Source organism: Carettochelys insculpta, chromosome 27 (assembly GCF_033958435.1).
Source record: "Carettochelys insculpta isolate YL-2023 chromosome 27, ASM3395843v1, whole genome shotgun sequence".
NCBI lineage: Eukaryota > Metazoa > Chordata > Testudines > Carettochelyidae > Carettochelys > Carettochelys insculpta.
In genome coordinates this window covers 13522030-13541192 of record NC_134163.1, presented here as the reverse complement: position 1 = coordinate 13541192, position 19163 = coordinate 13522030, and the positions used below count along the sequence as shown (strand labels likewise).

The window sequence follows — 19163 nt, the reverse complement described above, 5'->3', positions numbered from 1 at the left end:
GAGCTTTGCAAGGAGGGGCGGGGTCAGCGGCCTCATGGGAGCTGTAGTTTTTTAAGCGGCGAGCGCGCGAGCGTGTCTCTCGCCGGGCTAGTGTTCGCAGGGCTGGTGCGCCCTCTGTTAACGGGACAGCAGAGGGTGGGGGCTTTCCCTTTGTCGCCACTAGTGGGTAAAGGTTTATTATTTATTCGCCTCAAGGGAGCCCCTGGGAGCTCTCCCAGGCTCCGCTGTGCAAGGCGCTGTACAAACGCAGGCTGACAAGCCATTCTCCGCCCCCAGTGTAAATCAGCACCGGCACACGCTGCGTTCGGCTCTTCGCTCCCCTCTTGCCGCTACGCACAGCGGCCCGGAGCCCGCACGCAGCCCCTTGCCCCAGAAAGCTGGGACCTGCCGAATGGAGCAGCCGGGGGAGCCGGTTTGGCGGGGATGAGCCTTATCGGCAGGAAGTTGCCTCTGCTGGGCGGGTCAGGCTGGATTTCAGGCTCTTCTAGTTCTGTAGCTTTGCTGGGGCCTACCCTCGCAGCGCCGGGCCCCCCGGGCGTCCCCGTGCGACCTGCCTGCCAAGAGGCCGGCGAGCTCCCCCTTTGCCCCTACCCCACGCCGCTCCTTGCCTACCTGCCCAGACTGCAACCTCTCTTCTGCCCACTCCTCCCCCTCCCCCTCTAACCCTGCCCCCACCCTTCCCCCTCTGCCCCCTCCCCTCTAACCCTGGCCCACCCCTCCCTTTGCTTCTGCACCGCCCCCCGCCTCTCCTCTTTCCTCCTGCCCTATTTCCTCCTCCCCCCGGCCTCTGCTCCACCCTTCCCTGCTCCTGCTCCCCTAACCCGCCCCTGCGCTGTCCTGCCCCGGCCGTCACCTGTCCCCTGTGACGCACCTGCCCGGCTCCCACCTGGCCGCGCCCCGCCCCGCTCCCGCATTGGCCCGGCGCGGGGGGCGGGCCCGGCCGCTAAGCGACTAGCGAGCGAGCCGCGGCCGGGGTAGCGCCTGCAGCCGGCCGGAGCGTGCAGCTATGGGCTCCCTGCAGCGGCGCTTCCAGACCTTCCTCGACCGGCCCGGCCTGCTGGGCGACCTGCTGGGCCGGCTGGAGGCCGCCACCGGCGTCAAGCGCTACCATCTGGCCACAGGTGGGAGCCCGGGGACGCCTCGCCCCTGGGCGATCCCCCCTTTGTGCTGCTCCCTTCCGGGGGGCGCTTTGTCCGGCAGCCCTGTGCTCCCTGCTTCTCAGGGGACTCAGCATAGCTATTTTCCCCCTCTTCCTTCCCAATGCACGCCTCCCTCGCAGCCCTTTTCCCCGGGGAGTGGAACAGCAGGCTGGGGAGCTGCTTTTTGCCCCAAACAGCCCTTTGCTTGGCTGATCTGCTTCAAGGGGGGCTGGGGGGCCCCCCTCTGTCTCCTGTTTGGGGCTCAACTCAGAGTAACTCCGGGTCTCTGACCACCTGTGGCCTGTTTGGCTTGCAACGTTCCTGCCTGTGAGCGCTCTCCTCCACTGCCCAAAGCACAGTATTTTGGGGTCTCCTTGATGCTGTTGGGAGTGGGGTGTGGCCGTGTGTGTGGTGGGGGACACGGGGAGGGAGCCAGCACCACCTGGTCTGAAGCAACCAGTACCGGGTTTGCTGGTCCTGGGCTCTGAGCCAGTCCAGCAGTTCTCATAGATCCTGCATGTGAATCCGGTAATGGCAGAAGGCAGGTTGTTAATGCTGCCAGTTGTTTTGGGTAAATTTTCTGTCAGTGCTTAAACAAACAAGCTGTCCTGTAGCACTTTAAAGACGAACCCAATAATGTATTAGGTGATCAGCTTTTGTGGGGCGGACCCACTTCTTCAGCTCTGGGTCTGCCCCACCAAAGCTGGTCGCCTAATAAATTAAACTGACAGAAGCGGGTCTCTGCCCATGAAAGCTCATGCTCCAAAATATCTGTTAGTCTATAAAGTGCTCCAGGACTTCTTGTTTTGGAAGATACAGACTAACTCAGCTCCCTCTCTGATACTAATAAATTAGTCTTTAAAGTGCTAGAGGACAGCTTGTTTGTTTTGTGAAGGTACAAACTAACCCAGCTACCTCTCTGAGGCTATTCATTGTGTTGTATGTTAGCACCTCTTTGGAAGATTCAGTGATCATTGTGAATTTGCCCCAGTGCTGCTCTGGGAGAGGGCAGGTGGTATCTCAGCCTTGTGGAATGGAAGCAGAAAAAGTTGGATAATTAACCTATGGAAGGAACAGGAGCTGGTGCCCTGTCTCCCATTCCCTCTATTTGCTGCAGGCTGATGCTAGGAATGAACATTTTCACTCATGAGCGCTCTTCTTGTGACCCGACATTTCGGAGCTGGGGTGCCAAATAAATACCTTCTTCTCCCTTTCTTCAAAATCCTCCTCTGCGTGAGGTCACACAGTGTCCAGCATCAAACTCAGCCTTTCCTTGTCCGACTATGAAATTCTTTCTTATTCTGTAGCAAGTACAGCAGCGGTTTTGAAGCAGCTGACTGCTGTAGCCTGTAGGGTGGGACTGGCATGAAGCTACTCATTCACTTACAGCGCTAAGCCTCCCCTGCCATCTTCTAGATCCAGTCTGACTGTAAAGGAACAAATAGGAAATTGCTCATTGGGAATTGTATTTTGGATGTTAGGAAAAACTTCCCAGCTGTCAGGATGGTTAAGCACTAAAATCAATTGGCCAGGGAGGCTGTGGAATTGCCATCGTTGGAGATATTTTAAGAGCGGGTTGAACACCTGTCAGAGATGGTCTAGATGGTGCTTGGTCCTTCTGGGTGTGCAGGGAACTAGGTTTGATGATGATCTCTCGAGGTTCTTTCCAGTTGTCGTATTCTAGGATTTTTTTAATCTCATCCTTCTTTAGTGTGTATTCAGTCTGCCTTGCTTCTCCTTGGACCAGCCTGCTGGCTTGTGTCTATATTGGTGGACCCCTGTGCTTAGCCCATGAAACTGCTTGGATGAGTGGGCTTGAGTTGTAAGCTCTCTGAAGCTGAATTGTTTTTGGGGTGTCACACCTTGCACAATAGGGCCCTGTTCATGCTTGTGACCTCTGGCTGCTACTGTGATGATGTGTGCTGGAGTTGTTTTTTCCTCACTTCACCTTCCACTAGGACTTTCCTGGCTTGACATGCTGCATAAAGAGATGGGTGGTCGTGTCCTTGTGCTTTTCAAGTAGGCAACTTTGGCAACCAGGTCCTTAACCTTCTGACATTTGATGCTGCTGAAGATCCAAAGACTTTGTGGCACTTGGATAATTTGGACTGACTGCACTTTGGTTAGTAGAGGGACATGTGAACGGTTATCCTTCAGGGTACATCTATGCTTACTGAAGAGTGATTGATTTGTTCAGGGCCAATCTTCTGGGGTTTGATTAAGCATGCCGAGTGGGGATGCACTACATTGAACCATCAGGGCTGAACAGGTAGCCCTGGCACTCTTTGTTTGTGCAAGGAATAAGGGAGGTCCATGGGAGAGTTTCTTCTGTTGACTTCCCTCTGTGTGGACAGCCAGCAAAATCAATCTTCAATATGTCGGTTCCAGCTACCCAATTGTCACAGCTGGAATTGCAGATCTACAATCGACTTGAATGTCTGTTATCGGACTGGCCTCAGACTTGAGCTAGAAGCAAATCTTTGCCAAGATACTCTCCAAGGCCTAATGATTAACTCTTGGAAAAGGACAGTCTGTCTCTACCCAGCATTAAAGCTCTTTTCCCCCACCCCCCTGCCCAGCTCTTAATGCAAACTTTTGTTTTAGTCCAGCTGCATTTTACTCTGGAGTGAAAAACAAATGAATCCATCCGAGTTACTGTACTACAGAGAGGTGCTGGCACGGAGCCCGTGGGGAGCCATCCTGATCAGCGGTCAGGGCAATTAACTGCCACTCTCCTGGACTGGGGGATCGGCCTTGGCTGTAAACTGCAATGCCTGCAGAGGCAGGACGTGGACGTGCTGCACTTAGTTGCTTTGCTTGTGCATAAAGCATCAAGCGCTGCGAGAGTTCTTCCCTGAACTTTGGGTTTCAACCTTTGAGCCGTCCCTAGATAAGGCTAGACTGATACTCTGAGCTCTCTCCGAATGTTCATCCTTCAGGAACACTGAGCAGAAAAGGCTGAGCTCTGCACTGCTAGGTCAGGCAGCATTCCCCTCTCTCTCTACTAACTCGGCACTAAGATGGGTTTTATTCCATGTTCCCTGGACACTGAGTGCTTGGGTGGCTGCCCAGGAGCGATTCAGGTGCCGCCCAGCTGATCAGCAGAGCAACCCCAGCTGACAGCCTGTGTTTCTACAGAAGGTGCACGGCTGCCTAACTTGGCAAAGAGTCCCCCAGAGTTAAGGAAGCACTAGACATGGAGAAGGGCAGGAGACCAGAGGAGGGGGGAGAGGCCTGTGGGGTCCTCCATCTTTAAGTGTTAAGTTCAGATCCAGCCTTGGCAGGTGCTACTGATCCCACATGTGGGGCAGGAGTGCTGAGCTTACTGCCCAAGAGGAGTGAATGGCTTCAGTCCAGTTCTCATCATACTTAGAGAGACCAGCACGTCCCCTGCTAACTGTCTGTGTTACCCAGCAGCGGGCCTAGATGGACCATTGGCCAGACGGAGTCAGACCATTCTTATGGACTCGGTGTGGAGGGAAAGATGTGGCTGGCGCCAAGTTGCTATGCAGACCCTGCCTTGCCTGTGCCTAAGGGGCTGCTGAGTTTGCCATGGGTCGCTTGTCAGTGTTCCCTGTACGCAAAGTGCTTGGATGGCTGCTCAGAAGAGATTCAGGTGCTGCCCACCTGGTTAGCAGAGCGCCCACAGATGGCAGCCTGTGTTTCCATGGGTGGTGCACATCCACACAACTCAGTGCACAGCACAAAATTTATTCTACCCAAGATGGAAAAAATTAGAGGGAACACTGGTCACCTCTGAAGAAAGAGCTAAGGAGACATTTGCCTCTAGCTGCAGTGAACCAGCTAAAGCTAGCTGACAGAAAGGAGGTGACTAGCTCTTTTCTGTGTGTCTAAAGTTGTCTTTCTGGACCTTCCAGGGCTCTTCCAATCATGTGGTTAATGGCTGTCTGAAAAATCTATGGTGTGGCTTCCTTTTCCATTGAATGAAGGGTACAGAGCAGCTAGAATCAGGGGTAGCTGTGTTTAGTCTTCCTCCGCAGAATCCCATTTCTTTGGGTCTTTGCCCACAAGAGCTTGTGCTCCAATAAACCTCAAAACAAGAAAGCAGTCATGTATCGCTTTGAAGACTAACCAAATAGTTTATTGGGTGATGAGCTTTTGTGGGACAGATCCACTTCTTCAGAACAGACTCCATATAGAAAGCGCAGAGGTCCAAAACTGATCAAGGGTGGCAAATCAGAAGAGCAGAGGGGTGGCAGGAGGGGGGTGTGGGTTGGGGAAGTTACGAAAGCTCATCACCTAATAATTTATTTTGTTAGTCTTTAAAGTGTTATGTGACTGCTTTCTTGTTTTGATAGAATACAGACTAACTCGGCTCCCTCTCTGTCACTATCCAATAAACCGGCCAGTCTGTAAGGTGCTACACAACTTCTCGTTGTTATAGTGACTAGAATTGGTTTTGGGGGCCTAGGAAAAGCTTGGGGGGAGTCTGCACTGGTGAGAAGGCTGACAACCACTGCATTAAAGGAACCTCTGAATGGTCTGTCCGGGACCTGACCTGACCTTTCTGTTGGTTCTTATCCTGCCTTTGCCACCCTGGTGTCTAAGTGCCGTCCATGTGGGCATTAAGCAACGGGACTGGTACCCATCACATGGGGCTCCTCCCTGGTTCCTCTCGGCACGGGCAGGGTGACGTGTGATGGGCAGTGTTAAGAAAGGGGTTTCCGTTTCATGCCCGTGCAGCTCGGCTGATGATGGTGAAGAAGGTGCAGAAGATCAACGGGTCCGTGGTGGCCCCTCAGTCTTACCAGCATTTGCTCTGTGGCCTCTGAGAGAGCCCTAATTCCGGCACAGATGCCAAGCTGGCTTGCGAGTGTCTTCCATTAAAGGACCTCGAAGCATCTGATTGCCAATGCCTTGTGACAGCACCGTGGAGTGCGTTGGTATCGGTCCCCTGCCGCTTTACAGAAGGAGAAACAGAGGCCCAAAGCGACAGGCCCAAGGTCACATGCCCTGTCTATACTCGCCCTTTTGCTGTTGGCTGGGAGTTTTCTTAGGCTGACTTCTGAAATGAGCAAGACTTTGAGGGTGTGTGCGCACTGGAGGTGTAACTTCCCCACAGTCCCCCCAACACCTAAAAACAGCAGCGTCGCCCTGGCAGCCAGGATGGGTCCCATTTGGGGGTGACTGCTCCATCTTGTTGCCATGGTTACATTCTTATTTTTGGCCCCCTGGCTCTGAACAGGTCCTTCTACCCACCTGGGAATTACCTTCCTGCTCCACTGTGCCCGTATGCTAAACGTCTCCCCTCTGCTGTGATGCTTCCTGGGGGTACCCAGAACTGTGTTGCTTCTTGTCATTGTAACCCACACATCTAGGGATGTAGGCGCCACTACCTGGGCCAGCGACTCACATCACTTTATGCAGGGAGAGGAGGAGTTTCCTTGACAGCCTTCGCTGAGAGCCAGCGGGCTTTGAGCTCCAACTGTAGAGTCCTCCGCCGGAGGTCCCAGGTTCAAGTCTGCCTGTGGGCAGTTACGTTATCACTCCACTCCTCCACAGCACGAGGATGCCCTGTCTGCGCCTGCCCCAGGTCCTTTCCCCATCGTGTCTAGCAACACAAGCACTGTTTTCCAGGCCTCTGCCAGCCCAGTGCTCCCCATACAGCTTCATCCTGGGCACATTCCAACTTCTAAGCATCTCCCGGGCCACTGAAATTCCACGATCGTCTGCTCCCAAAGGAGCAGTAATTCTTCCTCTCTCGCCCCTCCACCGCCTCCTTACTGGCACAATCCTGCATAACGCACAGCACTTAGACTTGCTCGCTCCATAAACAAATTTTCTTTTACAAAGAGCTGCGCTTCCAGTGCCTTGTAGAGAGAGGGTTACGCAGCAAATAAAATCATGCTCTGTGTAACCAGAGCCTAAGCTTCACAGCCCACTATGTGCCATGAGAGCTAAAGCTCACCCTGTATCCTGTTGTGTAGCACAGCCAGGCCTTGCCCCGCCCTTCCATTCATGAACCAAGCCCACCATCCTCTTGCTTCCTAGGTTAGAGCCCCCAGGTTGTCCCTTGCAGCCCCTGACGTGTCAGGGTCCGTTGGTGCTCCTTTGCCGCGTGCCCCTTGCTGCAGATTTTGCAATCTCTTGATTAGCTGGTGGCTCAGCATATGCACAGGGAGCTGGAAGGAAGTACACAACCCTTGCGGTCAGGGTTCCCTGTAAGCTGAGTGCATGGGCGGTCATCCAGGAGAGATTCAGTTGCTGCCCAGCTGATTAGCAAATCGCCCATAGCCACAGCCTGTTTCTGTGCCTCAGTGCACAGAACAAAATTTATTCTGTATGTGGATGGAAAAAATGAGCAGGAACGCTGCTTGTAAGTAAAGATTAACTTCTTGCCAGCCTGATCGGGACATGTTAATCACCTCCCAGTTGGCTGCTTTCATTCTGACCTTGAGAATTTAATTTCCAGTCTGGGTGCAAACTCCTTAATCTTTGTACTCTGAGTGGAGCATAGGTCATCTGTGAGTCTCCTCCACTCCACTGTGTCTTGGGACAAAACTTCTAGCTGACTCCAGGAGAACCCCAGCTGTTGTCCTTCAATCTCAGTAGCTCTTCTCCACGTTGTCTGAGCTTTTTCTTGCAGGTTCCACGTGAGAGCTGGACGGACGCTGCCGGAGGATGGTGTTCTGAGGGTGTGGCCCAGCCATCCCCACTTTCTTCTCTTGATTTCAATGTCAAGTGGTTCTTGTCCTGCTCTGTTCCAAAGCTCCTCATCTGTGACGATGTCTTGCCATTGGATGTGACGGGTGCACCTCAGCCATTGGTTTATGAATGTCTGTAGCTTGGGATTTAAAGAATTTTTAGTACCCCAGGTCTCGCATCCCTGCAAGAGCTCCACATTTATGTGGAAGAGCTGCCATCTCATCTTCGGAGGTGTTATTTGTGAGCTCCATATGGGACGGAGAACTCCATAAACGTTATCCCTTGCCTACAGTTTGCCACCATTACGCCAACTGGCTCTCTGAGACCTTCCGTGCCCTCCTTTAATGAGTTGGCATGCTAGAATTCACCTGGGGATCCTCGTACAGCTCTGTGTTCCCCAGGTCACCCTCTGACACTTAACATCCAGGATTTCTGGGTCATGCATGGCAAATGAGCTGTAAAAAGACCTAATGAAGATAGTGATCGGATGGGAGTTAACACAACCTAGGTGTGAACTTGTCTGATGGCCATGCAACTGCATAGGCCATCTGGCCACCAACAAAATAGATCTGATGTCACTACTCCGACAGGATTTCTCCATTCGCAACTTAGGCTCTGTCTGAGCTGCCGGGTTTTTCAGAAATGACGACTTAGTTTTAATGTTGTAATGTCAAAATAAGTTATTCCTGAAAAGAGCCTTTGCCCGGCAAGAGCATTTCGAAATGGAGCGTTTGCACTTGAGATCCCAATTTTGAAACCGGAACAATGACGGGCTGCCTCCCTGGAGACCAGTTCAGCCACAGGGACCTCTGCTTAGTACACACTGAGTCAGTTTCGAAACTGAAAGGGTGGGAGGTCGGCGCAAATTGTTCGTTTTGGTGGAGTGGCTATTTTGAGTTCGATGCCCTGTTTATTCCAGAACAACAAGCAGTGTTGATACAAGGGTTCTTCTCTCTCTCCTCGCACGCGCACAGCTGGCTACCGTGACTACATCTGAAGGGGTTTCTCCATTCATGACTTAGTTTTGGGCACAGCGGACTATGGCAACCTCTCTTCCATGGTGTGATCTTCCCTCCCCGGTGAATGTGTCTCTTCCTGTCTCCTTTCCTGGCCAGGTACCATCGCTTTCCTGGGCCTGTACCTCACGTTCGGCTATGGTGCCTCGCTGCTCTGCAACCTGATTGGCTTTGTCTACCCTGCCTACACTTCGTAAGTGTCAGCCATCTCCACTCTGCTTGACGCAGTGGCGGGTCCCTGGCTTCACCCTGGGGGCAGGTGCTGGTTTCACCCCTGAGAACTTCTCTCTGGGCCCCAAAGCATAGTGCTTTGTTCGGCTCCAGAATGGTGGGCAGAGCCCTGGGGGTGGCTCTAGGGGCTCGTATTGAAGTTTCTTGTCTTGATCAGACCCCTAAAAAGGCTAATGCTTTGTATTGGCCTGTTAAGTAGGAAATACTAAAGATGCCTCGTCGGGTAGACCCTCCCCCAAAGTTATGCAAGCCCCAAGTTTAGTCTCCATTATGATTTTTAACCAAGGTAGTAAATAACTATTTTGGGGGATGCTCAACTTGAGGCCCCTTCAAAAGGACATGTTCAAGTGGATGCTTGGCAAAGTCTGGGGTGGGGGGAGCACCCAAAACTCCCTCCCCCAGCAACTCAGTTTTGAAGATCATGGCCTTAACGTGCCCATCTTTAACAGTGTAGAAGGCCTAGGCCTGGGACCTAGCGGTGTGAGTGGTTCCAGGTGTCAGCCCCATGCATTGGGGGCTCTTCTTCTGGGCCCTGTGCCCAGGGTTAGGAGTGGATGGACTAAGGGGGCTGAGCACCCTCACTTTCTTAAAAAATGTTCCTGCATCACCGGTGGAAGGTGGAACCGACTCGTCCCTTTCTGCCCATAGCATCAAAGCCATCGAAAGCTCCAATAAGGAAGACGACACCACGTGGCTCACGTACTGGGTGGTATATGGAGTCTTCAGCGTGGCAGAGTTTTTCTCCGACACCTTCCTCTACTGGTTCCCGTTTTACTACGCTGGAAAGGTAACGCTGAGTGGCGCCCGCAGAGATCCGCTTCTGTCCTGTTTCTCCCTCCATGACCTGTCCTCGCGCGGTGGAGATAAAGCAGCATTACAGGCTTGGGACCAAACCTGTGCCTGGTGTAACTGGAGGACAGTAACAGGGAGGACTCTAACATCCTGTTTGTACCCATCATGGGTGTCTAGAGAGCAGCTGCTGTGTCCAAGCCATGGGTCTGGCTGTGTGTCGTGGGTCATGTCAACAAGGGAAGGCATCGCCTACCCAAAATTGCCTGTGTTCCCTGGGAAGGCTGAGGCCACGGTATGGCCAGGTGGCTGGGAAGTATTGGGCTGAGGCTGGGGGTTCTTTGAGCCACAGGGGGCAGGGCCTTGGGTAAAAGGGGTGAGCCTGGGCTTTGCTTTCACCAGCCACCTCTGGGCCCAGCCCAAAGCTCACTGAAGTCAGCAGAGGCTCCCATGTAGTTCAATGGGACAATCATAGGAGCCCACTGTGATGCCAGTGGTCACTGTTCAGAGCTGAGCAATGCGAGGAAAAAACTCGCTGGATCTTAGTGGAGACGATTCTTCACCTAACTGGGCCTGAACCCACCTAAGGCGTGAAAGGATGCTCGTGTGAACTGAAACTGAGCCACAAAGTCTTGCAGGAGCCTCTTGGCTGCTTTTCCCCAGCTGAATCCTCCTCCCTGGTTTTCCAGGGCTGCACCAGGAATTCTGTCCTTTAAAGCTGAGAATGGTTTGTGCAGTTGTTTTGCCCCAACCTCTACTGGACCTCTTCCAAACCTGGTGCAAAGAGTGTGTCTTTCCCTGCAGTGCCTGTTCCTAGTCTGGTGCATGGCACCCGTCCCCTGGAACGGCTCCCAGGTGTTGTACCGCAACGTCATTCGGCCCAGCTTCCTGAAGCACCACAGCACGATAGACAGCGTGATCAGTGACCTGAGCGGCAGGGCGCTCGACGCTGCTTCCACTGTCACCAGAGAAGGTACCGCATCCTAGTCCCTCGCTCTGTTCTGTGTTCTGAGTGCCCCTGTTGCTGTGCTTTTGGCAGCAACAGGGGGAGGAGGAGTTGTAGTTTAGGGCTGGGCAGGGCCCTACCTGACTGGGGTGCAAGTTAGAGCAGTCTTGGGGCTGCTCTAACTTAACCATTGCTTCCTGTGCTCTCCTATTTGTCCTGGGAAGCAGCAAATAGCTTATTTAGAAGATTCTTCAAGCATACCTCCAACCTGCCTCTTAGCTGGGAGTATTTTCAAGGGGCAGTTTGTACCTGCAAGAACAGCACAGCCAGAACTGCAAATCCGGGCCTCATTCAAGCTGGGAATGTTGGTTGCTGCTGCTGCACAAACGGGTTCTCTCTACACCCTGCCCTTGTTCCATAATTTCATGGCCTGACAGAGCCTGGTCCGCTCTCCACAGTGGTACAAGCTGGCTGATAATCTCTTGCCTCTTCTTCTTTTCTTGTGCCTCTCCGCCTAGTCCTCCAAGCTCTGGCCAGCAGCAGAGCCCGTCTGGTGTCCAAGGTGGCCACGGCTCCACTTGTCTGTATGTACTAACTCAGATATCCCTCACCCCCCTCCCCGTAGAAAGGCCTGTTTAGCATGACACCCCCACCTCCCGCCAAATGTTCCCTGTAAGCCGAGCACTTGAGCAGGCAACCAGGAGAGAGTCTGATGCTGCCCACTTAATTAGCACAGTACCCCACAGCCGGTTGCTACTGCTGGCGCACGTCTGCGTATGCCTTGGTGCATGTAATAAATCTTATTCCACCCATGGGTTAAAAAAATTAGATGTTGGTGTGAGCTGGCCCAGGGCTCTAGCTCTTGGGGGCGTTTTAAAGACAGGCAGTTCAAGTCTTGGTGCTGTTTGGAGCAAAACCACCAGGGCATGTGCTTGATTGAAGTAGCTTCTCTATCTCCTGTCCCAGTGGGTGCTCCAGGGGAGCTGGGTCAGTGGTGGCTTAGGGACTTAATTAGCTCTAAAGCCCCTGGTTCAAATCTAGCCAAAGATCAGCAAGAACCAAAGCCTGTGTCTACAAGGGCCTTTTTATTTTGGTGGCTGTATTCTAGTTGCCAGTGGACTTTTTTTTTGTTTAAAGCCAGAGGGCTGTCACCAAACGAAACTGATCCCAGCATAACACAGGCCCTAGAGCAGGGGTGAGCAACCTGTGACCCACAGCCCCTCTTTCTGCCCCCCAGTGTGTCTCACACATGGGGCACCAGCCCCTGCTCCCCCCTCGCCAGCACCTTCAGAGTACCAAAAATCCGCTGATTCACCCTAGATCCCCACCCCTCCTCCTCTGTTCCAGAGCTGGAATGCCACATATCAGCTGTTTGTGGCATTCCACCTCTGGGATGGAGGGGGAGGAGTGGGGGTGGAGTGCAAATCAATGTGGGGTACCCCAAAGTGCCAGGTGGGAGGGGGAGAAGCAAGGAAGGGCAGGGCTCTGGCATGTGAGAGCTGCATGGGGGTAGAACCCCAATGGCCCACAGGCTGCTGTGGACCACGGCACCAGAGGGTCACTTGGGCATCCCCCCCGCCCATTCCTGGTTGCCAGTTGGTGTCCTGAATGCCACCTGGTGATTCCCGCGTTGCGCTCATTGCGAAAAAATCCCCCGCTGCACTGGCCTGCTGGTCGGCAGCCTCAGCAGCTCTAGTATCCTAGGGTTGGAAGGGACCTCAGGAGGTCATAGGCAGGAAGCTGGACTCTAAAGCAGGATCGGCCCTATCTTAAATTATCCCAGCAGGGACGCTGTCAAGCTGGGACTTAAAAACCTCTAGGGGTGGAGATTCCACCACCTTTAGGTAACGCATCCCCGTGCAACGCTGCCCTCCTGGGGAAATAGCCCTGAGCAGTAGGAAAAGCTAAAGGAGCACTGGACGGTGGGCTACCCTCTCTGCCCCCAAACAAGGGTCGCTCAGTAGGAGGACTGAGGTGTGCTGGTAGTAGCAAGTCTGAGAAGGCAAATGCCCCCCCAGCCTGTCTGCTCTGGGGGCCAGTGCAGCTGGCAGCTGTGCAAAACATTGGGAAGAAGGTGCTGGGGCAAACCTCTGCTCTTCTCTCCCTGCCCAGTGCCAACTGCTCCAGGGCCTGTGGCTGGAACCACGTGCATTAACAAGTCACCCAGGCCCAGCCACGGCAGCTGTTACTAACCCTGAAAACCTAACTTGGGACGGGTGAGCTCCAGACAGCTGCCAGGTTGGCATGGGCGACTGCAGCCCAGAGCATTATGGGCAATTGATGCTGATTTTGCACGACCTGGGCCGGGGCTGTCCGCTGTGGGTGGAAAACCCTTGTGGTTTCTGGGGGAAGCTGTAAGGGTGGAAGAAAAGCTCCTCGTGGGGAAGCCGTCATGCTAACCTTTCCTTTCTCTTCCTTCCCTTGTGGGGAACCCTCTGCTTGTCCTCTAAATTCCAGCACCACCCCAGCCTCCAGCAGTGTGTTTCTGCAGGCTAGACCCTTGCATTATAGTCTGTCTTCCCTCTGCTTAGTCGTGTGGCGTCTGCATCCATTCCTAAAACACCTTGTGGGTAGGATTTGGTGCTCTGCTCTCTGGGTGGCACCTACTCCGGATCGGAAGCTATTTCGGCTCTGCCTCCCTCCCTGGGCTGTTGAAATACAGCTAAGCCCCAGCCTGGTGTGCTGGCTGGAGTGGGTACTTCCACGCAGAAGACCATGTTCTCCTGGTCCAGAAGAGACTTATTGGTGATGAATGTGACAGCCACTGGCCTGGCGAAGGGCTGGCAGCTGCAGGCCAGCTGGAGGGAGCAGCACTGCTGTGGTTTCTCCCTGGCTGGGGAGTGGGTTGCTCTGCAAGGGCTGCCTCTGGGACAGCTGGGCCTGTGGCTGCTGTTGGGGAACAGGGCCTTCTCCACTCCCTAACAGGCATCAGGTGCTGGCTATCTGCTCCTAAGAAAGTGGCTGCAGCATGGGGTGATCCTGGAAGGGAGGGAAAGGGGGTGCTCTGCAGTTTCCTACCCAAACTTAGCTCCAACACAATAGAAAATCCACCCCTTGGGCGGCCAAGTCAGAACAACTCTACGGGAAAGCTTTCTGCTGGGGTTAGCATCCCCTGAGCTGCCACCAGCTGTCGGTGTGTGTGCAATCACAGGGCTGGGACTTCCCAGCTGCCCATTGGACACTCTAGCCCCATTAATCACATTAGCCAGAATTGGATTACGCTACCCCCTTGGTTCCAGCGACACAAATAGCTCTGCTAGTGCCACTCGTGCGAGACGGGATTTTCTCTGGTGGCAGTGCTCGGTGAGCATTTCACCTTCTGGGGAGGGGGGGAGGCCATTTCTAGAGGGGAAGCCGTTGGCTCCTTTAAGAAGCCCCAGGGAAAAATCACATAGGGTATGTCCCCACTGCAGTGGAACCCCTGAGGCTGGGCTGTGTCAGCTGATTCCAGCCTGGCCCAGAGCCTGGGCTCCGGGACCTTCCCCCGCCCCCACCCCCCGCTGACCTTGCATTATCCTACAGTCTGGGCTGTGGCTCCTGTCTGTACCTTCGTTAAACAGCCCCACAGGTAGAGCCCTGCAGGGGTAGAAAAATGTGGATCCACAGCCAATCCGCATCCAGCAGACTCTGTGTCTCACCTACTCTGTGATCTGGATTTTACGTGCACCCACTTATCGAATGGGGGGCAGTGGGACAGTGCTGAATGGCCATGCAGACAGAGTCTGGGTGCTCAGGCTTGTCTTAGCGCTGGGAAATCCAGATCCCGGCCGCCTTCGAAGTTGCGTAGATGATGGGAAAGTCGGTTTAGCTGAGGGTCCAAACTGAGCCGGTTCCTTTTTGCTGCTGTTGAACAAGTGCTCTGGGCTTGGTGCTAAAACTGGTCTCCCACTTCTAACTGGAGGGGGGGTGAATCCCACTTTAGGTGAGGTGCCCACTTCCTACAGAGGGGGGTAGGTATGAATGTCTAGGTAAGACCCTACCCAGGGCTGCCAGAGGATTAACTTTGAATGGAATGTATAACATCTCCAAAAAATTGGACCAACCGGGGATTTAGGCAGCAGGCCCTTATGGCAGGGCATAGACCCCTACCAGCAGGCCCTGGCAAAGGTGCAGTTTCTTCATTCAGGTTTCTCGACACCTGCTGCATGTAAAGTAGGCTGAGTTACAACTGAATCTGAGCAGGCTCCCTGCATGTCATTTGGTGCAATTACACAGCAGCAGAAACTAAACCAAGCCAATACGATCTCGTGGGAAAGGGAGAGCTGCATTTTTCTTTGGCCTGATAGAATGTCAAAGCTGCAGCCAGCTAGCATTCCCTTGTACGCTTTTGAAAGGACGGCCCTGCTGGTTTGTTCTGACTTACGAATGACCTTTCCCGAGCTGTGGGTAACTGTGAGGTTCTACTGAACTGGACCCTGCTGTGCTGGCCATGTGTCAAACCTCCTGGTTCACCTGGGCCATCCTCTGCAAGAGGAGAATCTGGCTACAGACCATCTGGTCTCTCATACCTGGCGTTAACCCCCTGGAAAGCTGATGCAGCCATTTGTGGTGTTATAGCTAGATTAGTCAAGTTCTAGCTGCTCATAAAGTGGATTAAGAGGGCGCTCTGCCAAGATATTTGCAAGCTTGCACGCAAGGGTACCTCTGTGCCAGGGAGAGCTTTTGTCCCTCGCCTGCGAGGGCCGAGTGTTTTGCCAAAGCAGCACAGAGCTCTTAATGAGAGGCAGTCCATTGCCAATGTCCTCTCTTCTCTTGACTTCACTGGACTAGCAGAGGTCTTGTGGGATCTAATCCCAAGGGACTAGTGTAAAATGGAGCCCAGTGGTTAAAGCAGTGCTTGGCATGTGGGTTCTGTTCTTGGCTGTGAGAAGAAGAGGCTGGTGATTAGCATACAAGCTGGAGGCAGCATTCCTTGATTCTCTGTTGCTGGCTCTGGTACAGATGTGCTGTGTGACCTTGGGCAAGTTACTTCGCTGTGCCTACATTGCCTGCTCTGTAAAAAGGAGACCATGCTTCCCTTATCCAGGGAAATTGGGGCAGAATTTATAGGACCCTGCTCCTATCAGGTGGCGGTCCTCCAATGACAGGTGACTAATGTGATAACTTTCTTTATCATCCTCTGTGTAGCCTCTAAAGCAGCAGTGAACCTTGCTCAAGAATCTGACAAGACCAAGTGAGGATGGCGCTCCAAGATCCCGGCTGTTCGATTTCCCCCACTGCTGCTCCCTAGACTAAAGGCTTGAAGTAACCCTCCGGCGCCCACCGATAAAATGGTGATCCCTTTCCCGCTGCAAAACCGCACTGGCCAATAGGAATGGCAAGCCCCTGCCTCCTCTGTAAGAAGTGCAGCTTCCAGCCTTCCCCCAACGTAAACAGCTCAAGCAGATCTTAAAGTGGGGACAGACAGGGGGGCGTGGGGAAGAGTTCACACCTAGCCACTGTGGGACCCTCTGATCTCAATTGGACACACAGTGCGGTAGTTCTGTTTTCCAGGCAGCCTTCGTTCTGCAGGAGGGGCTGGCAGGGCCTCACTACGTGGGGCAGGGACTACAGGTGCATTTTTTTTTTCCCCTCCAGTCATGTCCTATGAAGTAGAACATGGAGTGGGAAGGGGACACAGGGCACCACTGAACGCCTGTGGGAATTAACAGGGCTGGAGCTTGCTTTTTCTGGTGTTTGTTATTAGGGAAGCCACTGCAAGCAGCCGCTATGAAAAGTCATCTCTGCTAACTTCCAGTGTTGGGCTGCGGCTAGCCTGGGACCTGCCCCTCTAGTATCTTTGTAGCCTGGCTGCAGGTACTGAATCCTGATGGAGTGTAACTTCTTCAAGCTCCCATCCTCCTCCCTTGCAGGCCCCACAGTCCTCCTAACACAGGATCCTTTGCAACCAGCCCCAGCACAAAAGGGAGAAGGAAGTGGGTTCTGTCACTGTTGGCTCTTCAGTTTGTCATGCCTCACTAACGAGGCCTGGGCCCAGCCCCCACGCAGGTACTTCTTCAATTCCTGTAGTGCACTGCTGATTTCAGAGGGAAGCAGCAGAAGCTTCCTGCTTTCAGTAGGAGCAGACCAGGCCCTTAAAACAGCCCAGCCCTGAGAGGCGCAGGTTTGTGAGTGATGCTGGGAACAGAAGGCTGTTCTTGCATGAGTTCAGCTGGAGGGAATTCCAGACATTTTGCTCCTTGGCCAAGGGCTGGCTGGAGAAGTTGCTTTTCTGCTTTGTGATGGTAAAACTACCCCCAGTGCAGTGACCTGGCAGCGGGCTGTAGGGGGCAGCTGAGCTTGATGATTAGCACACAGGTGAAGCTGTGACCTGCAGGGTGATCCTGCTGGCTGCAGAAATGTTCCGATGTTTAATCCTTTGGAAGGACGACGAAGGCAGCAGCAGTTGTGACTCTTGAAATGCTGAGTCGTGGTTTTACCCCCCTGCGAGCACTTCTGAGCTCCTGCTTTTGTAGCTGACCAAACTTCCTCTCCTGTTCAGAGGCTCTCTTAACCAGCCCCTCTGCTCCTGCAGGCTGGCAAGCGACCTCTGCCTGAAGCACCAGACCAGGACAGGTCCCGATGGAGTTTTTTTGGTGTGTCACAAGCAACAGGAAAGCAATTGCAGACAGGAGGCCTCCCAACAGGAAGGGAGGAGGAAGTTAGCACCAACCTGTGACCGGGGCCCAGCTCCACAGCCTGTGGGCCTGAAGCTGTGCTTGCATCACAACAGCCTGCTGTGGCAATGACATGCACTCAGACAGTCCGGTTAGGTATTGGCGCTGCAGGTCTGGACAAGGCAGGGTCTTCTAGTAGGATGCTTGTTCTGGGCAGGATCCTTTCAGGGCAAGGTGCTTTCCTGTGGTTTAACATCAGGCTTTTGCTAGTTGACAACTTCTACTAAACCAACAAGCTGTAACTTAACTTGGACCTGGTCTTAGGATCAGGTTTTTCACACTCAAGCAGTATTAAGTCTGCTGATGACTTGACAATTCAGGCCCTGAACCTCTAGCATCTCTGCATTCTGCTCACAACTATCCATTTCTCCCCTCCTCTTTCAGAAATAAAATAAGTAAATTAGGTCCATTTAACCCCCCAGTCCTGTCGAGGAACTCTCAACAAGCTGTGAATTCTCTAGGGCAAAACAGGCTTCCATTTGTCCTCAGGCACTAGCTGCCTTTTTATTATCAAAAAAAGGTTGCCTATATCCTGATTTGTTTCCTCATTTGTATCCATTTATTTTGTTTGAAACAGAATAAATGTGACTCCTAACAATTCCTTTCCGTTCAGGGGTTTCATTTGCATTGTTTATTTCCGTGAGGCTTGGCTGTGGTCCTGGTGGAATGCAGAGTTGCTGAACCTACTGAAAGCTTCCCTAACTTTGAGGGGCTACAGACCACAACAGATGCCCTGTTCTCCCTTTGCACTTCTGCTCTACCTAGGGGTGCTTCTGCTTAGGCAGGAGGCTCTGAAGGGAGATTGGATACTGGGCTTGTAGAATCAGAGGGCTGGAACTGATACCAGAGGGCCAGCTGTTTGCTTCATGCAGACAGCAAAAGTCATGGGTGGGTAACTGAGGAATGATCTCAATTTGCTCCAGTGTGGATGTAACTCCCAAAGTCATTGAATTTCTACTTTAACGGGGGCTTAATTTAGCAGCTCTTGCTGCTCACTGGACAGTAAGATCCAAAGAACAGGGAAGAAGTGGTCTGAAAAGTGGGTCTGCCCCACAAAAGCTCAGAACCTAATAAATTATTGTTAGTCTTTAAAGTGCTACATGACTGCTTTTTTCTTGTGTTAAGATTCAGACGAAGACGGCAATCTCTCTGTTACTATTATACTGACACTGATTTTCTGCTGTGCAGTAAAAGCTGAGGCTTGGACAGGTGTCTAGGCCTGAGAGGGCTTCATGAGCGACTGAACCTCTAACTTTGGCAACACCCTCTTTCTGCTGCAGCCTAATGGTGCCTCAATAAATACAGAGCCTACAGAGTAGGAAATCTGCCAGTTGGTATCTAAATCAAACCCCCACGCCCGAGGGGTGATACTAAATGAACGACAGGCTGAGCTGCAGAGGTGGAAAAGGTTACTTAAGTGGAAAACTACTTGAGTAAAAGTAAACATGCACAAGCACATCCCCACACCACCTCTTTATCATACTCAAGTAACTAGAAGAGAATGCTGTGGCACTTTTACTCAAGTAACTTTTTGGGCACTTTCCCCACCTCTGTTTCTTTGAACAGGAGTAGTTGGCTTAAAACTACCTCTCTCAGACTGCCGGAGCCATCATTTGTGGAGCCCTGACCCCCCCATACAAAATTGGTATCGGCAGCTACAAAAATGACTGGCAGACGCCCACCTCTACCTTGGCAGATGCCGACGTTGATGGAGATCTAG

General features: G+C 52.9%; 1 protein-coding gene across 1 annotated transcript; it reads left to right on the top strand.

Annotated features, from left to right (window-relative positions):
- Nucleotides 1-732: 732 nt before the first annotated feature.
- REEP6 (receptor accessory protein 6) lies at nt 733-18043 on the top strand. Its single transcript, XM_074978490.1, has 5 exons — nt 733-1121; nt 8921-9014; nt 9701-9839; nt 10646-10814; nt 15915-18043. The coding sequence occupies exons 1-5, from the start codon at nt 1007-1009 to the stop codon at nt 15962-15964; spliced, it is 567 nt and encodes a 188-aa protein (XP_074834591.1). The 5' UTR covers nt 733-1006; the 3' UTR covers nt 15965-18043.
- Nucleotides 18044-19163: the final 1120 nt, after the last annotated feature.